At 48.5% G+C, this 18,038-nt stretch overlaps 1 protein-coding gene across 1 annotated transcript; it reads right to left on the bottom strand.

Annotated features, from left to right (window-relative positions):
• Positions 1 to 1,721: 1,721 nt before the first annotated feature.
• Positions 1,722 to 4,922, bottom strand: LOC125515608. The gene is made up of 11 exons (XM_048681108.1): positions 4,416 to 4,922; positions 4,059 to 4,331; positions 3,822 to 3,896; positions 3,661 to 3,719; positions 3,442 to 3,577; positions 3,255 to 3,351; positions 3,072 to 3,138; positions 2,807 to 2,905; positions 2,483 to 2,572; positions 2,233 to 2,387; positions 1,722 to 2,119 (listed from the first exon to the last, which is right to left on the bottom strand). The coding sequence occupies exons 2-11, from the start codon at positions 4,312 to 4,314 to the stop codon at positions 1,915 to 1,917; spliced, it is 1,239 nt and encodes a 412-aa protein (XP_048537065.1). The 5' UTR covers positions 4,315 to 4,331; positions 4,416 to 4,922; the 3' UTR covers positions 1,722 to 1,914.
• Positions 4,923 to 18,038: the final 13,116 nt, after the last annotated feature.

Genomic DNA, 18,038 nt, shown 5'->3' with positions numbered 1-18,038 from the left:
GGCCGGTCGCTGTTCACGGAGGCGCCCGAACGTGTTAGTGGTCGCATAGAAGGTCACACTTGCAAGTTGCGGTTGTAGATGCTCTTACCCCTAGTGGCCGCGGCTGGACGTGGCTGGGGACGTGCCGGGGCTTCACCTCCACCCCCCTTGTCTCATGCATCTCAGGCGGTTGCTCGTGCCAACGTTTCGCGGGTGACTTCAAACCAGCCCTCGCCGCGGGCTAGAATCCGGCGCGGCGGAGGACTCTATGCCGGCGGCCCGACGAAAAGGAGGTGGGTGGGAGTGGGACGGTCTCCGTCGGTCCGGAGTGCACGTGTCGATGTGGATATCCAGTTGTGGAGTGGGCCCGAAGCAAGCCCGGCCCAGGTCCTCTCAGCGCCAGCCCGGCCCAGCTCCTACGCCTCCGACGAAACATATGCGACGGCCTCGCCGCCGCCGAAGGGAGGCGCGGCCATGACACAGCAGGCCAAGGTTCCTTGGCAGCGAGGCACATGGGGTGCAGGCGACCGTGGCACGCCAGGGCACCAGCCGTGCCGTAGCTGCTGGCCTGGGTTTCGACGCCGGAGGAGTGGTTGCCAGCGCTCTGCAACTCTTGCTGATGCTGGAGCCACGTCCTGCTTCCGCGGGTGGCTGCTCCGGCCATCTCCTCATACCCGGAGGCTCTGTGAACGTGCTCCAGCTTCCCGCGCCGACACACCCGACACGTGCTCGACGAAATGCCGCCACGCCGACGCCGCCGTGCGGCTGCCCGGGTTCGCCTGGGAAGCGTGAGCGAATCCGAATACTCGGCCACTGTCATGCTCGATGGGACGCCGGGCGTGCCTGCCGACAAGGCGGACATCTCCGAGGTGCTCACCGCCACCAGCGCGGTTGGAGGTTTCTCCCTGTTTCTAGAGCTATGCGTGGATGCTACTGCCTACTAGCCTGCTAGCCTGCTAGTACAATAATGGCATCGGAGTTCCAGCTGTTTCTTATAGCAGAATTGATAATCCAGTCGGCGCAGGCGCAGTGTGCAAATACTAGTGATTGGATACGTTGTTAGGTTGACACCTTTGATCTGCTGGTGAACCATACAAACAGAGGAGGAGAACCATTTGCTGGACACGCCATGGTTTATTAGCACAACCTGCTAGTGGATTCAGTTGTTTGGGACGGCAGCAAGTCGGTAGTTCAGCAAGCACTGACAGACGTTCCCAGAGAATCTGCAGCCACTTTTATGTTCAGAATTTTGTGCATGTACCAAAAAAAGAACGGTCGCTCGCCGGATTTCATAACCCTGCCAAGATTCAGGCTCGCATGGCGTTTTTCGAAGTGGTTCAATGGTGCAGCTCAAGGACCACGGTTTCTACAAGAAAATGGTATCTGGATGTATGGTTTCGGTCAACACTGATGCAAAGAATGTTGGGGCTTACAGCATTTCCTGGAAAGAAGATGCAACTGCGACACGGTGGGATCCTGGAGTCATGAAACTTATTTGTCACGGTACACTGGACGCCTCACTACTGGTTTTTCTATGCTGCTTCAGTGGAGAATACATATTGTTGGTGTGACATTTACAGCGGCATTTTCCTACTCCCCGTTTGATGGTCTTGTGTCCTGCATCTTCGGCAATATTGTGCCTTGTAGCCCTTTCTACAAGTGATCTGGTGTTTGTGATACTAGTTAGAGATGTGGAGGTGGACAGGTACATCCTTGCAGAAGAACACATGGCAATTATTCTATTTCGGTTGATGAAACTAGCTCAAGAATGTTATTCCTTTCTGTGACTGGCATTTCCAGAGTGTGCGGTTCAGTTCATCTTCTGATTCAATCACAAATTAATCGTCCATCCATCGACGGGAAGGTACACATAAAGCTGCTTAATTAGGATCCAGTGAATCAAGGACCAGCATACAGACATGCTTCAGCTAGCAGCTAGTCATTTGCAGAAGCAGCGTCTGTGCGAGGAAGCCGGTACTCCTCCGGCTGAAGGGCCACCGCGAAATCCGGCAGAGCCGGCACCATGTCATGTGTCCTGTCAACATTGCTGTAGAGGTCCTTGTTGATGCGGACTTTGCAGTTGGAGTCCTTGTGGATCTTGTCGTGGAGGTACTTCATCGAGCCCCATAGGGTCGGGCTCCTGCAGTAAAATTCAGAACAACATGAAAAACACATACAGATAGCTAGCATCGATCTCACCTTGCTAGGTAAATTAATGGCAAATTTTTGTTTTTGGTAATATGTGTAGATTGCCTTGAAAAGGGGGATGCGGTGTGGAAGGCTTCGCAGACGGCCCTGCTCTCCCTCAGGGACTCCTCCGCGGACTGCAGCGCCGCCACGGCCGCCCGGTGAGACTTCTCGGTGTTGCCTTCGTCGAGGATAAGCCCGTGGTAGTAATACGCCGCAGCCTGCATGATATAATTACTTTTTTGCTTAGTGACCAAAATTCAGTCATTTTATCATTTCAGAGTTCAGAGATATGAGCAAAAGCCTGCATATGTACTTTTGCTTCCATGTGCTTCCACTTGACAAAGAGCCTGTGCTTTTCACCCCAGCCGTCGAGCAGAGGTATGTCCGCGATGCTTTCATGTGCCTGCGGATGAAACCATCATGATTGTACATATTTTAGAACTAGGAGGGATTATATATTTTTCTATGTTTTATTTGTTTATGAAATTATATTATGCTTCATGCGAAGATGAACAGTACATATAGCTGGCATTTTCAAACATAAGCAGAACTCTGGCATATATACAAATATCATTACCCGAATAGAAGATGCAAAATAACCAGAAATCAGTAGAAATGAATCAATGATGATGCCTACCTGCTGCCAGCACTTGACCATCTCACATGCCAGCCTCCTTTTGACAGCCAGGGTAGCCTTTGGACTGTCAATTGCCAACCCAAGTTGAACATCAATTGCCTGGCACACACATAGATACCATGGTCGATGAACTAACCGAGAAGCCGACATCTCAACTGCATGCTATCTTACTTGCACCAGGCATGATGAATCATGTGATCTCTCTCTGACTCTCTCTCTAGTTACTATCAGATAATAATAAGAAAAAGAAAAACGTTGTTGTTACCTGACCGAGTGCTTGCATGCAGGTAGCTTTCAGGACCCCTTCAGACAGGTCCACGGGAAGACCTTTCCTACACGAAATGGCAGTCAGTACTCAGTCCTTACTGAACAATAACTGAAGAAAAATGGAAGCTTGGAGCATTGCTCATCCTGCCGGGCTGGCTAGGGCAAGCGGCAAGATCACCACCTCTTTTCGGGCGACATCCTGGGAAGAACATTCTGCATGGCGCACTCCAGGTGCCCGGCCGCCTTGAGGAATATCTCGACAGAAGCCCGTTTGTTCTCTGGGAAGTGGAAAGTACAAGGGTACAGACATTCAGAAAGATTGAAACATATACTAGTACTTGTTTGATTCAGTCGCAGTGGGAATTAACCTTCAGATACTTTGGCATGGTATCCTTCAAGAGACGTCTTTGGCAGTAGCAGGGAGTTTGCTTGTGATAAACGGAGCATGGCCATCATGTGCAGAACCGACAGCACCTCGTACCAGGCGCTGGGCAGTGCTGTCTCCTGCAAACATGGAGACAGGTTAATAATCTTCAGGTTTCATCCTTGCAGAAGACAAAGATTGGCTATATCTGTGCAGTGCAGACCTCTGCATCATCTTCTTGGTTCATCCATGCAAACTGTATCTTGTCCTCGAGCTCGCTCCCTGCCAAGAGTGGAGTAACAATGATGGGAACGCAAAATAAGTCTGAATCTTCAGAGAGAGATGGATCAAGCACAAGGTGTACAGGTTAAAATGATGAACTACCATCTTTTGCCATCCCCAGAATAACTGGCAGGTACTCTTCCAAGGCCTGCACAAGATCAGCCGACGTTGACGCCCCTGCAAGCACAAGATTCAGACCGTCAAATGCAAGGTTCAGACTGCCAGTTCCCAATTTCAGAATGTTACATGCTATAGATTCAGACTGTCAGTAACCAAATTCAGACAAACACTAGCACTATCAAGAAGTGCGTAACACTTTAAGCATGGACGATGACTAACCATGCTGGGTGGCGGCACGCCTGCGGGGCTTGGTGACGGCGAGCGCCTCGCGGGCGGCCATGTTGGCGATGCGGTCCCTTGACGCGGCCAGCCGCTCGGTGAGCCGCCTGGGGAGGCTGTCGGCGAGCGGCGGGGGCAGCTCCAGGGGCTCGGGGACGCGCAGCCCCGGCACGAAGACGGCCACCTCGCCGATGCTGGCGGGCCGCCTCCTGATCAGCACGCTGGCGTCATCCGGCTTGGAGCTGAAGCACCCCATCTGTCAAAACCTATCTCCTGCAAACATTTGCAGAAGTGAGATCGTGAACTGATTGAGAGATGAAAGTTTTTGCTGGACAGAGAACAGAGCAGAGGTGCCACCTCAGAGCTCCCTGGTATGAGCTGAAGCTGCAGCAGGAACAATGGTGGTGCAACTTGCATGAGGGAGAGGTAGGAAAGAAGAGGAGAATGTGAAGCATGGGTGCTAAATAACTAAAGTTGCGGTGATTTTTGTTCAAATTGGACGCCAAGTTGCCAACTAACAAACAGAGGGAAGGAGACCCCAATTTATGTCGCTCACGAGCCTCACATCCACGTCCAACAGCTAAGCAAAGTGGCCGCAGGCAAGGATCACGAGCATGGATCACAGCCGCGTCTCACAACTAAATTTCTCGCCTTTTTTCCTCTTCTCAGCGTCCATTCATGAAAACCTGTCAGTTCTCACCTTCCCAATAGTCCAAATGCAGAGGAAAGCTAGCAAGTTGCGCCGCGACTTTTAACTAGTCTTATAACCGTACATATTCATACATGGTAATGATGTACAAGTCAACTGCATACGAGATCCAAAAATTGGAAAAGAATTCGTGCTTCTTTTGAGAAGTACTGTAAGTGTTAGGAGCATTTCAGTTGGAAGTCGTCAGTATGCTGGTCTGAGCTGAACCACAAGAAAAAAGAGGCTGAGGTGGTTACTTGGCTAACCTGCTGTGGTCACTGCCAGTCGACGCTGCCGGCCCTCGACGACGACGAGGAATGAAGACGGTGGAGGAGCAGGCGTGTGTCGCCTGGGAAGAGAAGCTCCTGGAAAAGAAAATGGCGCCCAACACCAACAGCTGGGACGGAGGTTTGCTTTGGCCTTTTTAAAGCAGGGAGAAGTGATCCAGTGATGAGTCTGACCAGCGGGCCCCTCCCATAATCCCTGCGGTTTTCTTCTTCGGTTTATCGTTCCTGACTGGTTCGATCTGGTTGCGACGATGAGTAGGAGGCCTCGCCGGCAGGGTTGATGAGGATAAGACCATGGCTTGATCCAGTTTAAGTCCAGTGCGTTGCATGCAAGTAGGCCAACTATATGCGAGTGACGTGAACGTCGAGGATGGACACACTTCAAGCTTTGCCATGCCATGCAGACCAATGCAAGTTTTCTCCCTCCACCTTATAATTAATTAATTTTCTATGTATATGCAAGCAAAAGGTTTTGAGCGCATGCCATATTGCCAGCAGTATAAATTATGGTATATATTGTACACTTGGCGTACGGTTTGAGCTTTCTTCATTGTAAAACAATGGTAGTACGCCAGAATTTGCTAAGTTAGGGTTCAGAATGATACTTGGTCCGGCCCCTGGACACATGTCACTATGTATGTGATCGAACTTAAAATAAGACTGACGGCTGTCTCAAGGAATGGAAAAAAAATACGCAGGCCACTTGATGTAAGTCATATACCTCCCGTTTATTAAATAGAGAAAAGAAACGTATTGATATCTCACCGCCGAGTGGGTCCCATGATTATAGAGGCTGTCAATATGGCGATTCTGACTTTGCGCTTGGCCTCGACGGCCTCCATAATCTATATAGAGTGTGTTTCATATGGATACGAAGATTGTTATATGGCAACTCTGCTAGAGTTACTCTAACTACATGAATGATTGTTTTTTATTTACTATATATGCATATTAGTTTTTTATCAAGGAAAGTTTTGAAAACTTTGACCAACAGACGATGGATGATGTCGCCAAAGAACCACGTCCTCGCGGCAGAGGCATTTGAGACAGGTGAGAGGGGGGGTCGCCACGAAAACCACCCGGTTCCGGTGCTTCCAAAGCCACCAGCAGCATAGGATGATGATTTCTTTTTATAGAGAGAACATGATCCGATCAATTCAAGGTAACCCATCGATCATTTGCAGAGGATCAAGTTTAAACACATGAGGTCGATGCACGCTTGCGAATACGTCAAGAAACGCACCGGAAACAGAGAGTGAGTACGTCAAGAAACGACGCTGGATCAACACAGCCGTCACCTGCATTATTATTATTTTCCAAAAGGAGCTGCACCTGCATTATTAATTGCCGAGTACACGTTCAAGAGAGAGGGATAGAGATAGAAACATGAAAACAGTCTGGACTGAAAGCTCCTACCAAGCAAGGTTGCTCTAAGCTGCGGGGCGCCGGTCACTTCAATTCAGTGCGTGCGATATGATAGCTGCGTGCCCCCTAGAACTGTAATTAGCGGCGACATGATAGCTTTGCGCCCCCTAGCTAGAACTACAATTAACGTTGATTGTCTGAGCGATAACTACGGGTAGTTAATACCAGTGGATGGAGATGTATCATATCATGTACTCCCTCTGTTCCTAAATATAAGTCTTTGTAGAGATTTCAATACAAATTACATATGGATTTATAGATGCATTTTAGAGTGTATATTCATTTATTTTGCTTCGCATGTTGTCAGTATTGGATCTCTAAAAAGAGATATATTTAGGAATGGAGGGAGTATGTACTAGCTGCACGGGATCACTCGCAGTCGTGCAAGCTAGTCATGTTCTATGTATGCCACAGCTACAGTTCTTTGACTTGGTCATTTTGAACCGCCGGATCAAAAAAGGGTGGTGATGATCATTTTACTGTATACAAGTATTGTGCAACACTGTGGCATTTATTCCATTAATCTTGTAGCATCGAATATGTGTCGTTAATCTCAAGTCCGGTGACTTGCAGAGCGGTAAGTCAGTGCCATTGTAGCATTGTGACTTAGCCACGCCAAGTCAGTGAATCCCAAGCGGTTAACTCTATCCATCTTACGTACGGCCGCAGTCGCACGGGAGGGTCGTCGCATCGTTTGTCCATCGACGAGCTTGAAATATATCGATCGCAGGGCAAGAGCTTGGCTGGAAGCTAACTTAATTTGACATAGTTCGTTCTATAATTATTTTACCAAAACTTGTATAGTCTTATGTGTTCAAATCTATAGCATATTTTGGCTTGTCTAAGAGAATTCAATCACACTTTTCTAAACGTATGATATTTACTTGACACAAAAATTATAAGCACCCACCTAACTTAGTAGAACTAGCCTAACACGAAACGTGTCAATCTTTTTTTGTTTCTGAAAAAGAAGGTTAAAACCCCGGCTTCTACATTAATCGATGCGTACAACCATCTTTATTAATTGTTCAACAAAGATCTGATAAGAACATACATCAAGCCACCCGTAGCCATCACTCATACCTACAAACTCGATACTGTGGAGTGCTCTCACTTCCCCATATCTAAAACGGGTGCGCCTGCCGAACAGGCATGACACAGGGTAGCACCTGTGCACCAAGCATGACTTGACATCTCTACCGAAGGTCCGTGCAAGATGAAGCTGCTCCACCTCCTGCCTCTTTCGTCCAACGCTACTCCATAAACGATGCTCCTAAGAGAGAAATGACACCACAGTGCCACCATTGTCCGATCCAGAAGACCAAATCCTAGGGTTTTCCCCAGAGCAGCACGAGTGGGTCGACAGTAATTACACGGTGATGCCTTCATCAAGGTAATTAACAACGCAGAACACCGTCATCGCACGCCGTCGGCTCGGTCTCCACCGACAACTATGTCTCCCCGAATCGCGACGGGGACTCGATGACGGATCTCGAGATCCGACCACCCAGCCTTCAGGCCGACCACCTCCAACGAAGGAGATGACCACCACCACAAAGCCCAGGGCCGCCACCTCAGGTGTCCGCGTGATGATGGAGGAGAGCCGATCTGGGGTGGGAAACTCCAGATCCGCCGCCGCCAGCCGCCATGGCCGTCCCAACGCTGCCCCCGCAGCCGTGGTGGCGCAGCCACTGCCAAAATCCCATCGGGCCGGTGCCCAATCGTGCCAACTCCGCCTCCACGCCGAGCCTAGGGTCGATGTCGCGTCTCGGCCAAAGACCCCCTCGCGGAGAAAGGAGGATATTCCGCCGTCCGTTGGGCGAGCTTCGCTCACCGGTCTCCTCCGACGGCAGCGGGGAAGCAGGCAGGGAGGGTCGGGGCGGAGGCGCTAGGGTTCACCCGAGCCACCCCTGGAGGCGACACGAGTGTGGCTGTTGACGAAATGCGTCAATGTGTAGCTAGGAAACAAACAATTCCTTAATAGTTACTTTTTCTTGGTAAAGTTCGCAATAACAAGATATCAATAAGCACATATGATGAATAATCATCATATTGGACATTTTGTATGAAGATTCAGTGGGTAAACTAATCTATCTGCGCCCAATGCATGGATCTACGATGTGACGAGTAACAAGGGGAAGAAGTTGAGGAGGGAGCGCTGCAAGCTAGCCTCGACTGGTCGACAAGTTTGCACGACATGTAATGACCTCCCCACACGCAAAAAAACACATGTAATGACCTCCCATTATGCTTATAGGAAACACCGATGTGGAGGCTAACACGCTCCTGGATTTAGGACGAAGGACATGAGAAGAAGCATGGAATCATATGGAGGCATGGAGAGGATAATTGAGGACAATTTCAAGAGGACACCAACTCAAATGAAAAAATGGGGCTAGTAGGACAATGACACGAGACAACAAGTGCGCTGGGGGGGGGGGGGGGGGGGATGAAAATGGTGGTTGCGTATGTCGTATAGTAGTATACATGTTAGCATATAACCATTTAATTTTCTTGTCAAACAAATTATTTACGATTTTTTTTCATGTCTCGTTCTCTCCTCTCTTCACCTACAATCGAGGGAAAGGAAATTCAGTTGACAACCATAAATATGCAGTAGGTGTTCATAGGCTTTTGTCCCATAGTATGTCTCTCGAGACCATGAGTGATAATGGGCTCGCTACACGAGCTTGATCACACCCTTCTCTTTCTTACCTCTTCCCTCTCATACTTTGATTTTGGTTGATAAATGACAAACAAAGGAGCCTGGCGCAAGGAAAACAACAATTGGAAAACCAATAATATCAAAATATCACCCTAGCATACATTATTGGCCAAATCGAAATGTTCTCTTTTGGTTGCACGCTTATGTATGTTGACAACCTCCCTGTAAAAAGCTCTCTCTACCCACTCGAGAGTGGAGTGGCCCAGCAACACAACAAACAAAAAGATTGCCCCTTCCCACAGCTGACGACAATGACACCATGGCATCACACACCTAGCACTCGTGGTGGTGCGCCCATTCCTACAGGGTGATCGGAATAGTGAGGCGACCCATCCTTGGCAGCGCTCTTGGTGTCATCAATATGATCACATCACGACACTTTCAACATCGACGTGGGGTTGAGTTTCCCCGTCTTGCCTTCGCCTTCTTCTTCAGGTTGATGACCCATACTCAGATCACCGTTGCCGCCTCCTGGCAAATTTTGTGACTTCTCGACCTGTTGGGGAACGCAGTAATTTTAAAGAAAATTCCAACGCACACGCAAGATCTATATGGTGCATAGCAACGAGCGGGAGAGTGTTGTCCACGTACCCTCGTAGACCGTAAGCGGAAGCGTCAAGTAACGCGGTTGATGTAGTCGAACGTCTTCGCGATCCAACCGATCCTAGTACCGAAAGTACGGCACCTCTGCGATCTGCACACGTTTAGCTCGGTGACGTCCCTCGAACTCTTGATCGAGCTAAGGTGGAGGGAGAGTTCCGTCAGCACGACGGCGTGGTGACGGTGTTGATGAAGTTACCGATGCAGTGCTTCGCCTAAGCACTACAACGATATGGCCGAGGTCGAAATCCGTGGAGGGGGGCACCGCACACGGCTAAACAATGTCAACTTGTGTGTTCTAGGGCGCCCCCTGCCCCCGTATATAAAGGAGCAAGGGGGAGGCCGGCCGGCCCTAGGGCGCGCCAACGAGGGGAGGAATCCTCCTCCTAGTAGGAGTAGGATTCCTCCTTTCCTAGTCCTACTAGGAGGGGGAAGGAAAGGGGGGGGGGCTACCCTGGCCACCCCGCTCTCTCTCCACTATGGCCCATCTAGGCCCACTAGTTCCCCGGGGGTTCCGGTAGCCCTCCGGCACTCCGGTTTTATCCGAAATCACCCTGAACACTTCCGGTGTCCGAATATAGCCGTCCAATATATCAATCTTTATGTCTCGACCATTTCGAGACTCCTCGTCATGTCTGTGATCACATCCGGGACTCCGAACTACCTTCGGTACATCAAAACACATAAACTCATAATACCGATCATCATCGAACGTTAAGCGTGCGGACCCTACGGGTTCGAGAACTATGTAGACATGACCGAGACACGTCTCCGGTCAATAACCAATAGCGAAACCTGGATGCTCATATTGGCTCTCACATATTCTACGAAGATCTTTATCGGTCAAACCGCATAACAACATACGTTGTTCCCTTTGTCATCGGTATGTTACTTGCCCGAGATTCGATCGTCAGTATCTTAATACCTAGTTCAATCTCGTTACCGGCAAATCTCTTTACTCGTTCTGTAATGCGTCATCCCGTAACTAACTCATTAGTCACATTGCTTGCAAGGCTTATAGTGATGTGCATTACCGAGAGGGCCCAGAGATACCTCTCCGACAATCGGAGCGACAAATCCTAATCTCGATCTATGCCAACGCAACAAACACTATCGGAGACACCTGTAGAACATCTTTATAATCACCCAGTTACGTTGTGACGTTTGATAGCACACAAAGTGTTCCTCCGGTATTCGGGAGTTGCATAATCTCGTAGTCATAGGAACATGTATAAGTCATGAAGAAAGCAATAGCAACATACTAAACGATCAAGTGCTAAGCTAACGGAATGGGTCAAGTCAATCACATCATTCTCTAATGATGTGATCCCATTCATCAAATGACAACTCATGTCTATGGCTAGGAAACTTAACCATCTTTGATTAACGAGCTAGTCAAGTAGAGGCATACTAGTGACACTCTGTTTGTCTATGTATTCACACATATACTAAGTTTCCAGTTAATACAATTCTAGCATGAATAATAAACATTTATCATGATATTAGGAAATACAAATAACAACTTTATTATTGCATCTAGGGCATATTTCCTTCACGACCATAGTTACGATCACTATCTCCACAGTGTGGGTATGTGCAACATCAATCTAGGTTCCCGTCGCAACACTGGCTTGTACAAACTAGAGACGAGGATGAATTCTCCTTGAGTCTGTCTGTAAATATTATCTATGCAAAGGTTATTCTTGCAAGTCTTAGATCTATTTATTATATGGCTTCCCACCATCACAAACAAACACACTTTTTATTATCAAAAATTTATATTTATGCGAGTTTTACTTCCATCCCTCACAAATAAAAAACTATTCTCTTAAGTCGTAGTGGAGTTACAGTTGCTGCCATTAGTGCTTAGCATCTTCCCATTTTGGTGGTCGACCGTGGTGGTCGTGGAGGCCTCGACAACGCCGGCAATGACGGAGGACTGGTCGGTGGCCCGTCTGGCCACGGTTGCAGATGACTATCGGGTGGCCCCTCCAATCCCATCTTCTACCAGCATGCACACTCAATAATTTCCCCTATCAACACGGCTCCTCGATCAGACGGTTACCCATGAAACTGCTAACATCCATCTGCAGTGCATTTATGAATAATTAGATTAAAATATTTATAACTCCTTTAGTCCGTTACCCGTAAAACTTGTAACATCTATAGTCAACCGCACATTCACTAATAATTGGATTTAGCTATTTATACTGAACTCTTTTAATTTTATAAGAAACTTTATTCTTTGAGAAATTGCATGTCATTTGCTTATGGTTCATCTATTAGTATAAATTTCTCTTGTTATTTCTCAAAGAAATCAGAAATACCTATGTATGGGTCATTATCACAAGTACAAAACGATGAAATGACATATACATTTTTGCTAAAAGACATACTTTCCATGACAATTTTAGCATGGGTTATTATTATTAAGCAGGTCATTTTTTCCTAAATCTTAGCAAATTGAAGATATCAGATTTAGTGATGAACTAAGTTCTACCACTTAATGTTTTATGGCTTCCAAATATTTAAATATATCGATACAATATTCTAGGCCACTAGTCTAACAATATAAATATCCTGATATAGGACATACTAGAGTACAAGACCTGAAATAACAAATAAGTAAGAGGAAAATTTCACGAATCATGTATAAACACCTAATATACTCAGTTTCATATTTACTTACAGCCAAGATAGAAATAACTCTAGAGATTCATATCAATAAGTTTGTTCGATTGTACACTTTACATCCTTGGTCAATATATTTAGGAATTGTTCCGAAATATTTACACTATAACCTATTTCTTTAGCATTGGACCGATATGAATAAGAAGGAAAAAAGCAAGGACGAATGGAACAAAGGAGACTAGACTAGGGTTATGAAGGACAAAGGGGACCAACAGAATTTACATCAAAAATGAAAAAAAATGAAGTTTGAGGGAGGATAATTGTCTTAAATTTAAGAGAATTAGCTAAAAAAAGGGTCTACTAGGGCTCCGTCGACTGATATTTAACTAAACTAGATGACCTGTTCCGCCCCTGGCGCAAAGACCAATTGCAGCCAAGAAGCCAAGAAACCTATAAATGACAACATGGGTAACTACTCTTGGATCATGAAAATCTTGTTGTGTTGGCCGCACTTAGCCACGACCTCCGCGTCGAAAAGTTCGAACACGATAACCCTGAAATTATCCTTAGCCAAGACCTTGAAGGTGAGGAAGTACCCCATCTTCACCTGGAGAACGACCACGAAGCCAGGCCACGCTTGGTCAATGGTGAGTCTCCCATTAAGCTCATATACCTTCACCTTTCATGCTACAACAGGTGGTAGTGCTGAGACGCCTGTGAAGCTAGAAGGTCCAGGTTGGAACTTCTCAAGGTTCTCCAAAAGTCTTTGTAGATCATCCAAAAGGTTCTCGTCGACAGGCTTGACTCCATTTTGCAGGCCTAAGAGGCAAAGACCATGTGCTTGACCCCCCTCCTCATATGAGCGAGTGATGCTCAGCCGACATGTCTGGACAGACGAGGGCAGATGACTTCTCGTCGTGGCATCCTTTCAAGCAGTGACCTCCCATGCCATTAGGGCATCTCCAGCCGTTGCCCCCCCCCCAGGACGCATAAAAATCGCCCCCTGGGGGCGAGCCGGCGATACACTCGGCGCTGGGGGCGGTTTTGCGCCCAGTCGTCGCCCCCAGCTCGCCCCCAGGCGCCGGAATTGGCTCACTTTGCAGCCCAATTTCGGCGAATAAATGGCCCATATGGGCGAGAATAGGCCCATATTCGGCGTGTTTCGCCATGTCTCGGCGTCCAATTATCAACACAATTATTTCTTATCACATATTTCATCACAGAAAAATCAAATACTTCAACAAAATACTACAACAACAAATAGTTCAATACAAATTATATAGTTCAACAAATAAAAACTCGTATTTCATCACGCGGCGTCCCCCTTGAGCCTCCATAGGCGCTCAATCAGATCTTTCTGCAGTTGATGATGCACCTGTGGGTCTCGGATCTCCTGACGCATACTGAGATAGGCAGTCCAAGTTGCCGGTAGCTGGTGATCAACTTCGGCTAGAGGACCCTGCCTGTAGTATGGTTCAGTGTCAAACACTGGGTCTTCTTGCTCGCTCTCGATGATCATGTTGTGCAAGATGACACAGCAAGTCATGATCTCCCACATTTGATCTTTTGACTAGGTCTGAGCGGGGTACCGAACAACAGCGAATCGAGATTGGAGCACACCAAATGCCTGCTCGACATCCTTCCTGCAAGCCTCCTGAAGCTTCGCAAACCAGGCGTTCTTGCCTCCTGCCACAGGGTTTGAGATCATCTTCACAAATGTCGACCATCTCGGATAGATGCTGTCAGCTAGATAGTACCCCTTGTTGTATTGGTGCCCATTGATCTCGAAGTTCACCGGAGGAGAATGGCCCTCAACGAGCTTGGCAAAAACAGGAGAGCACTGCAGCACGTTGATGTCATTGTGAGTTCCTGGCATACCAAAGGAGTGCCAAATCCAGAGGTCCTGTGTGGCTACCGCCTCATGCACCACACTGCAACCGCCTTTGGCGCCTTTGTACATCCCCTGCTAACCAAATGGGCAGTTCTTCCATTTCCAATGCATGCAGTCGATGCTTCCAAGCATCCCAGGAAATCCTCTTGCTGCATTCTGGGCTAGGATCCGAGCGGTGTCTTCCGCATTGGGTGTTCTCAAGTATTGTGGCCCAAACACTGCCACCACTGCCCGACAGAACTTGTAGAAACACTCTATGCTGGTGGACTCGGCCATGCGCCCATAGTCGTCGAGTGAATCACTGGGAGCTCCATATGCAAGCATCCTCATCGCTGTCGTGCACTTCTGGATGGAGGTGAATCCAAGAGCGCCCGTGCAATACATCTTGCACTTGAAGTAGTTGTCGAACTCCCGGATGGAATTCACAATCCTGAGGAAGAGCTTTCGGCTCATCCGATAACGGCGCCGAAATATTCTCTCGCCATGAAGTGGAGCATCGGCGAAGTAGTCGGAGTAGAGCATGCAGTAGCCTTCAGACGATGCCGGTTCTTTGCTTTCACCCGCCCCGGCGCCGAGCCACCTCGCCGCGGCTTTTCATTGCTCGCCAGCAGCTGGGCGAGGGCGGCGAGCACCATCAGATGCTCTTCTTCCTGGACGTCGGCCGCGGCTTCCTCCTCCAGCAGCGCGGCGAGCTCTTCCTCCTCATCCGAGTCCATCGCCGAGACAGGCAAAACGCCGAACACCTTGCGCTCGGTGGGCTTGTACCCGCCATTAAACCGCGCCTCCGCGGCCGGAAACGGCGGCCGGAAACGCCCAGCTGCTGTGGGAGGGGCTGCCGCGGCGAAGCGCTGCTATTTTCCGGCAGGGAATGGCTATCTAGCGGAGTAGGGCGGCGGCCGTCGCCGGGATATAGCTAGTGGTGGCCGAGGGCGCGGGGGGTGGGACGCGAGTCGGGGGAAGCAAACCTTGACTTTTCCCCTGTCGGTGTGGGCCAGGCGTGCTTTTCCCTAGCGTCGGAGCCCCCAACGGCTCCCTAGCGCGCCGGGTTCGGCCTGTGACCGCCGGGCGGAAAAAATGTCCGAACCGGCGATTTTCGGCGTCCTGGGGGCGCGACTGGGCCGTTTTTTCGGCGCCGGCGCCGAAAAAGTGGCCTGGGGGGGCCTGTTGGGGGCGCGGCTGGAGATGCCCTTAGTTGCTGAGAAACATTGGGATCTTGGACTTGGGGAGTGTCTTCCTTTCTATCCATGGGCTGAGAAGATAACCCTCCCTGCATAGAAAGCAAAGAAGTTGTAGAAAGGGATTGGGGATCATAAGTAACTCCATCTCAAGTGCAAAACTCACCTTCCAAAACTGGGTTGGACACATGCCCTCCTAGAAGTGACAAACATTCACCAGCCTTCCCCAACGCTTCTTGGAGGGCCTGACCCGTACCACAGATCAACCCTTGGAGCAGCTGCCTAGAGTACTATTATTGATGACAAACTTTCTTACAAATGTCTGTAATGACAAATATCAGTAAACACACCATTGATCACAACATAAATCAAACTACAATCTACATCAAAATAAAACCTAAACACCCTAGCACATGCACTTCACCTCGGTGAAGATCACCATCCAAAACAGTTTTAACCAAAACATTCCTCGCGCAAACCAAACCCTCCACCCTTAATCAAACTTAGCCTCTTCCAACTCAACCCTTAATCAATGATAAAACTGATGACACTCCACAGGTTTGGTCAGCGCATAAGCAGATGATGATTCCAAGATGTATGATATTATTTATGGTTACTCTGAGCCTACACAGTAGGCTTTGAGGAACTTTACCATGCTTGCACACTAATTTTTTTGGGTTTTCCCTAGGATATGTATTTTGGAGCAAATGAACTAATATGGAAGATATCATAGGAAATTATGGTGGTATCATGTCAATCAATGTGATTATCACCTACCATAAAAAGAATAAAACATTTGGAGGCATTCAAAGCCTGCGTGGCTCATCCAAAACACAAGACGGCCAAGCATACGAGTGCTCTTGTATGAGCGGTCGTATGAAGCGGCGCCACCTCCCCCTGGCTGACTACTTTAACACTGTGTGATGGATCAGGAAACATACACATTTGCACACCAAAAACTCATATGGAAGGCAGAACCCTAGCCATTGGAAGGCATCCGGAGGGGGAATTGGCAAAGAGGAGATCGCCATCTTCATCATTGTGTGCAAGGGGATGCCGACATCATCCATCTTCGCAAACCATCATCATCCACATCCATCTCCATCTCGTTGTAAGACCAAAACCCTAGTGGAGCATTGTGTGTATTACTCATGTCATCCATGTTTGTCATCACCGGTGCATGATGTTTGTTGTCCCTATGTAAGAATAAACCCCTACTTTTCTAGGATATGGATGAACCTTGTGTTGGGGAACGTAGTAATTTCAAAAAAATTCCTACGCACACGCAAGATCATGGTGATGCATAGCAACGAGAGGGGAGAGTGTGATCTACGTACCCTTGTAGATCGACAACGGAAGCGTTTAGTTGATGTAGTCGTACGTCTCCACGGCCCGACCGATCAAGCACTGAAACTACGGCACCTCCGAGTTCTAGCACACGTTCAGCTCGATGACGATCCCCGGACTCCGATCCAGCAAAGTGTCGGGGAAGAGTTCCGTCAGCACGACGGCGTGGTGACGATCTTGATGCACTACCGTCGCAGGGCTTCGCCTAAGCACCGCTACAATATTATCGAGGACTATGGTGGAAGGGGGCACCGCACACGGCTAAGAATATGATCACGTGGATCAACTTGTGTGTCAAGGGGTGCCCCCTGCCCCCGTATATAAAGGATCAAGGGGAGGAGGCCGGCCGGCCTCTATGGCGCGCCAAGGAGGAGTCCTCCTCCTAGTAGGAGTAGGACTCCTACTAGGAGGGGGAAAGAAGTGGGGAGGGAGAGGGAAAGGGGGGCACCGCCCCCCTCTCCCAGTCCAATTCGGACCAGGGGGGAGGACGCGCGCGGCCCACCTTTGGCTGCCCCTCTCTCTCTCCACTAAGGCCCATATGGCCCATTAATTCTCCCGGGGGGGTCCGGTAACCCTCCGGCTCTCCGGTTTTCTCCAAAATCACCCGGAACACTTCCGGTGTCCGAATATAGCCGTCCAATATATCAATCTTTATGTCTCGACCATTTCGAGACTCCTCGGGTCCGTGATCACATCCGGGACTCCGAACTAACTTCGGTACATAAAAACTCATAAACTCATAATATAACTGTCATCGAAACCTTAAGCATGCGGACCCTACGGGTTCGAGAACAATGTAGACATGACCGAGACACATCTCCGATCAATAACCAATAGCGGAACCTGGATGCTCATATTGGCTCCTACATATTCTACAAAGATCTTTATCGGTCAGACCGCATAACAACATACGTTGTTCCTTTTGTCATCGGTATGTTACTTACCCGAGATTCGATCGTCGGTATCTCAATACCTAGTTCAATCTCGTTACCGGCAAGTCTCTTTACTCGTTCCGTAATACATCATCTCGCAACTAACTTATTAGTTGCAATGCTTGCAAGGCTTATGTGATGTGCATTACCGAGAGGGCCCAGAGATACCTCTCCAACAATCGGAGTGACAAATCCTAATCTCGAAATATGCCAACCCAACATGTACCTTTGGAGACACCTGTAGAGCACCTTTATAATCACCCATTTACGTTGTGACGT

Source organism: Triticum urartu, chromosome 6, assembly GCF_003073215.2.
Source record: "Triticum urartu cultivar G1812 chromosome 6, Tu2.1, whole genome shotgun sequence".
NCBI classification, from domain to species: Eukaryota; Viridiplantae; Streptophyta; class Magnoliopsida; order Poales; family Poaceae; genus Triticum; species Triticum urartu.
Note: the sequence above shows the minus strand (reverse complement) of the source record. Positions and strands in the feature narration are given on the sequence as shown.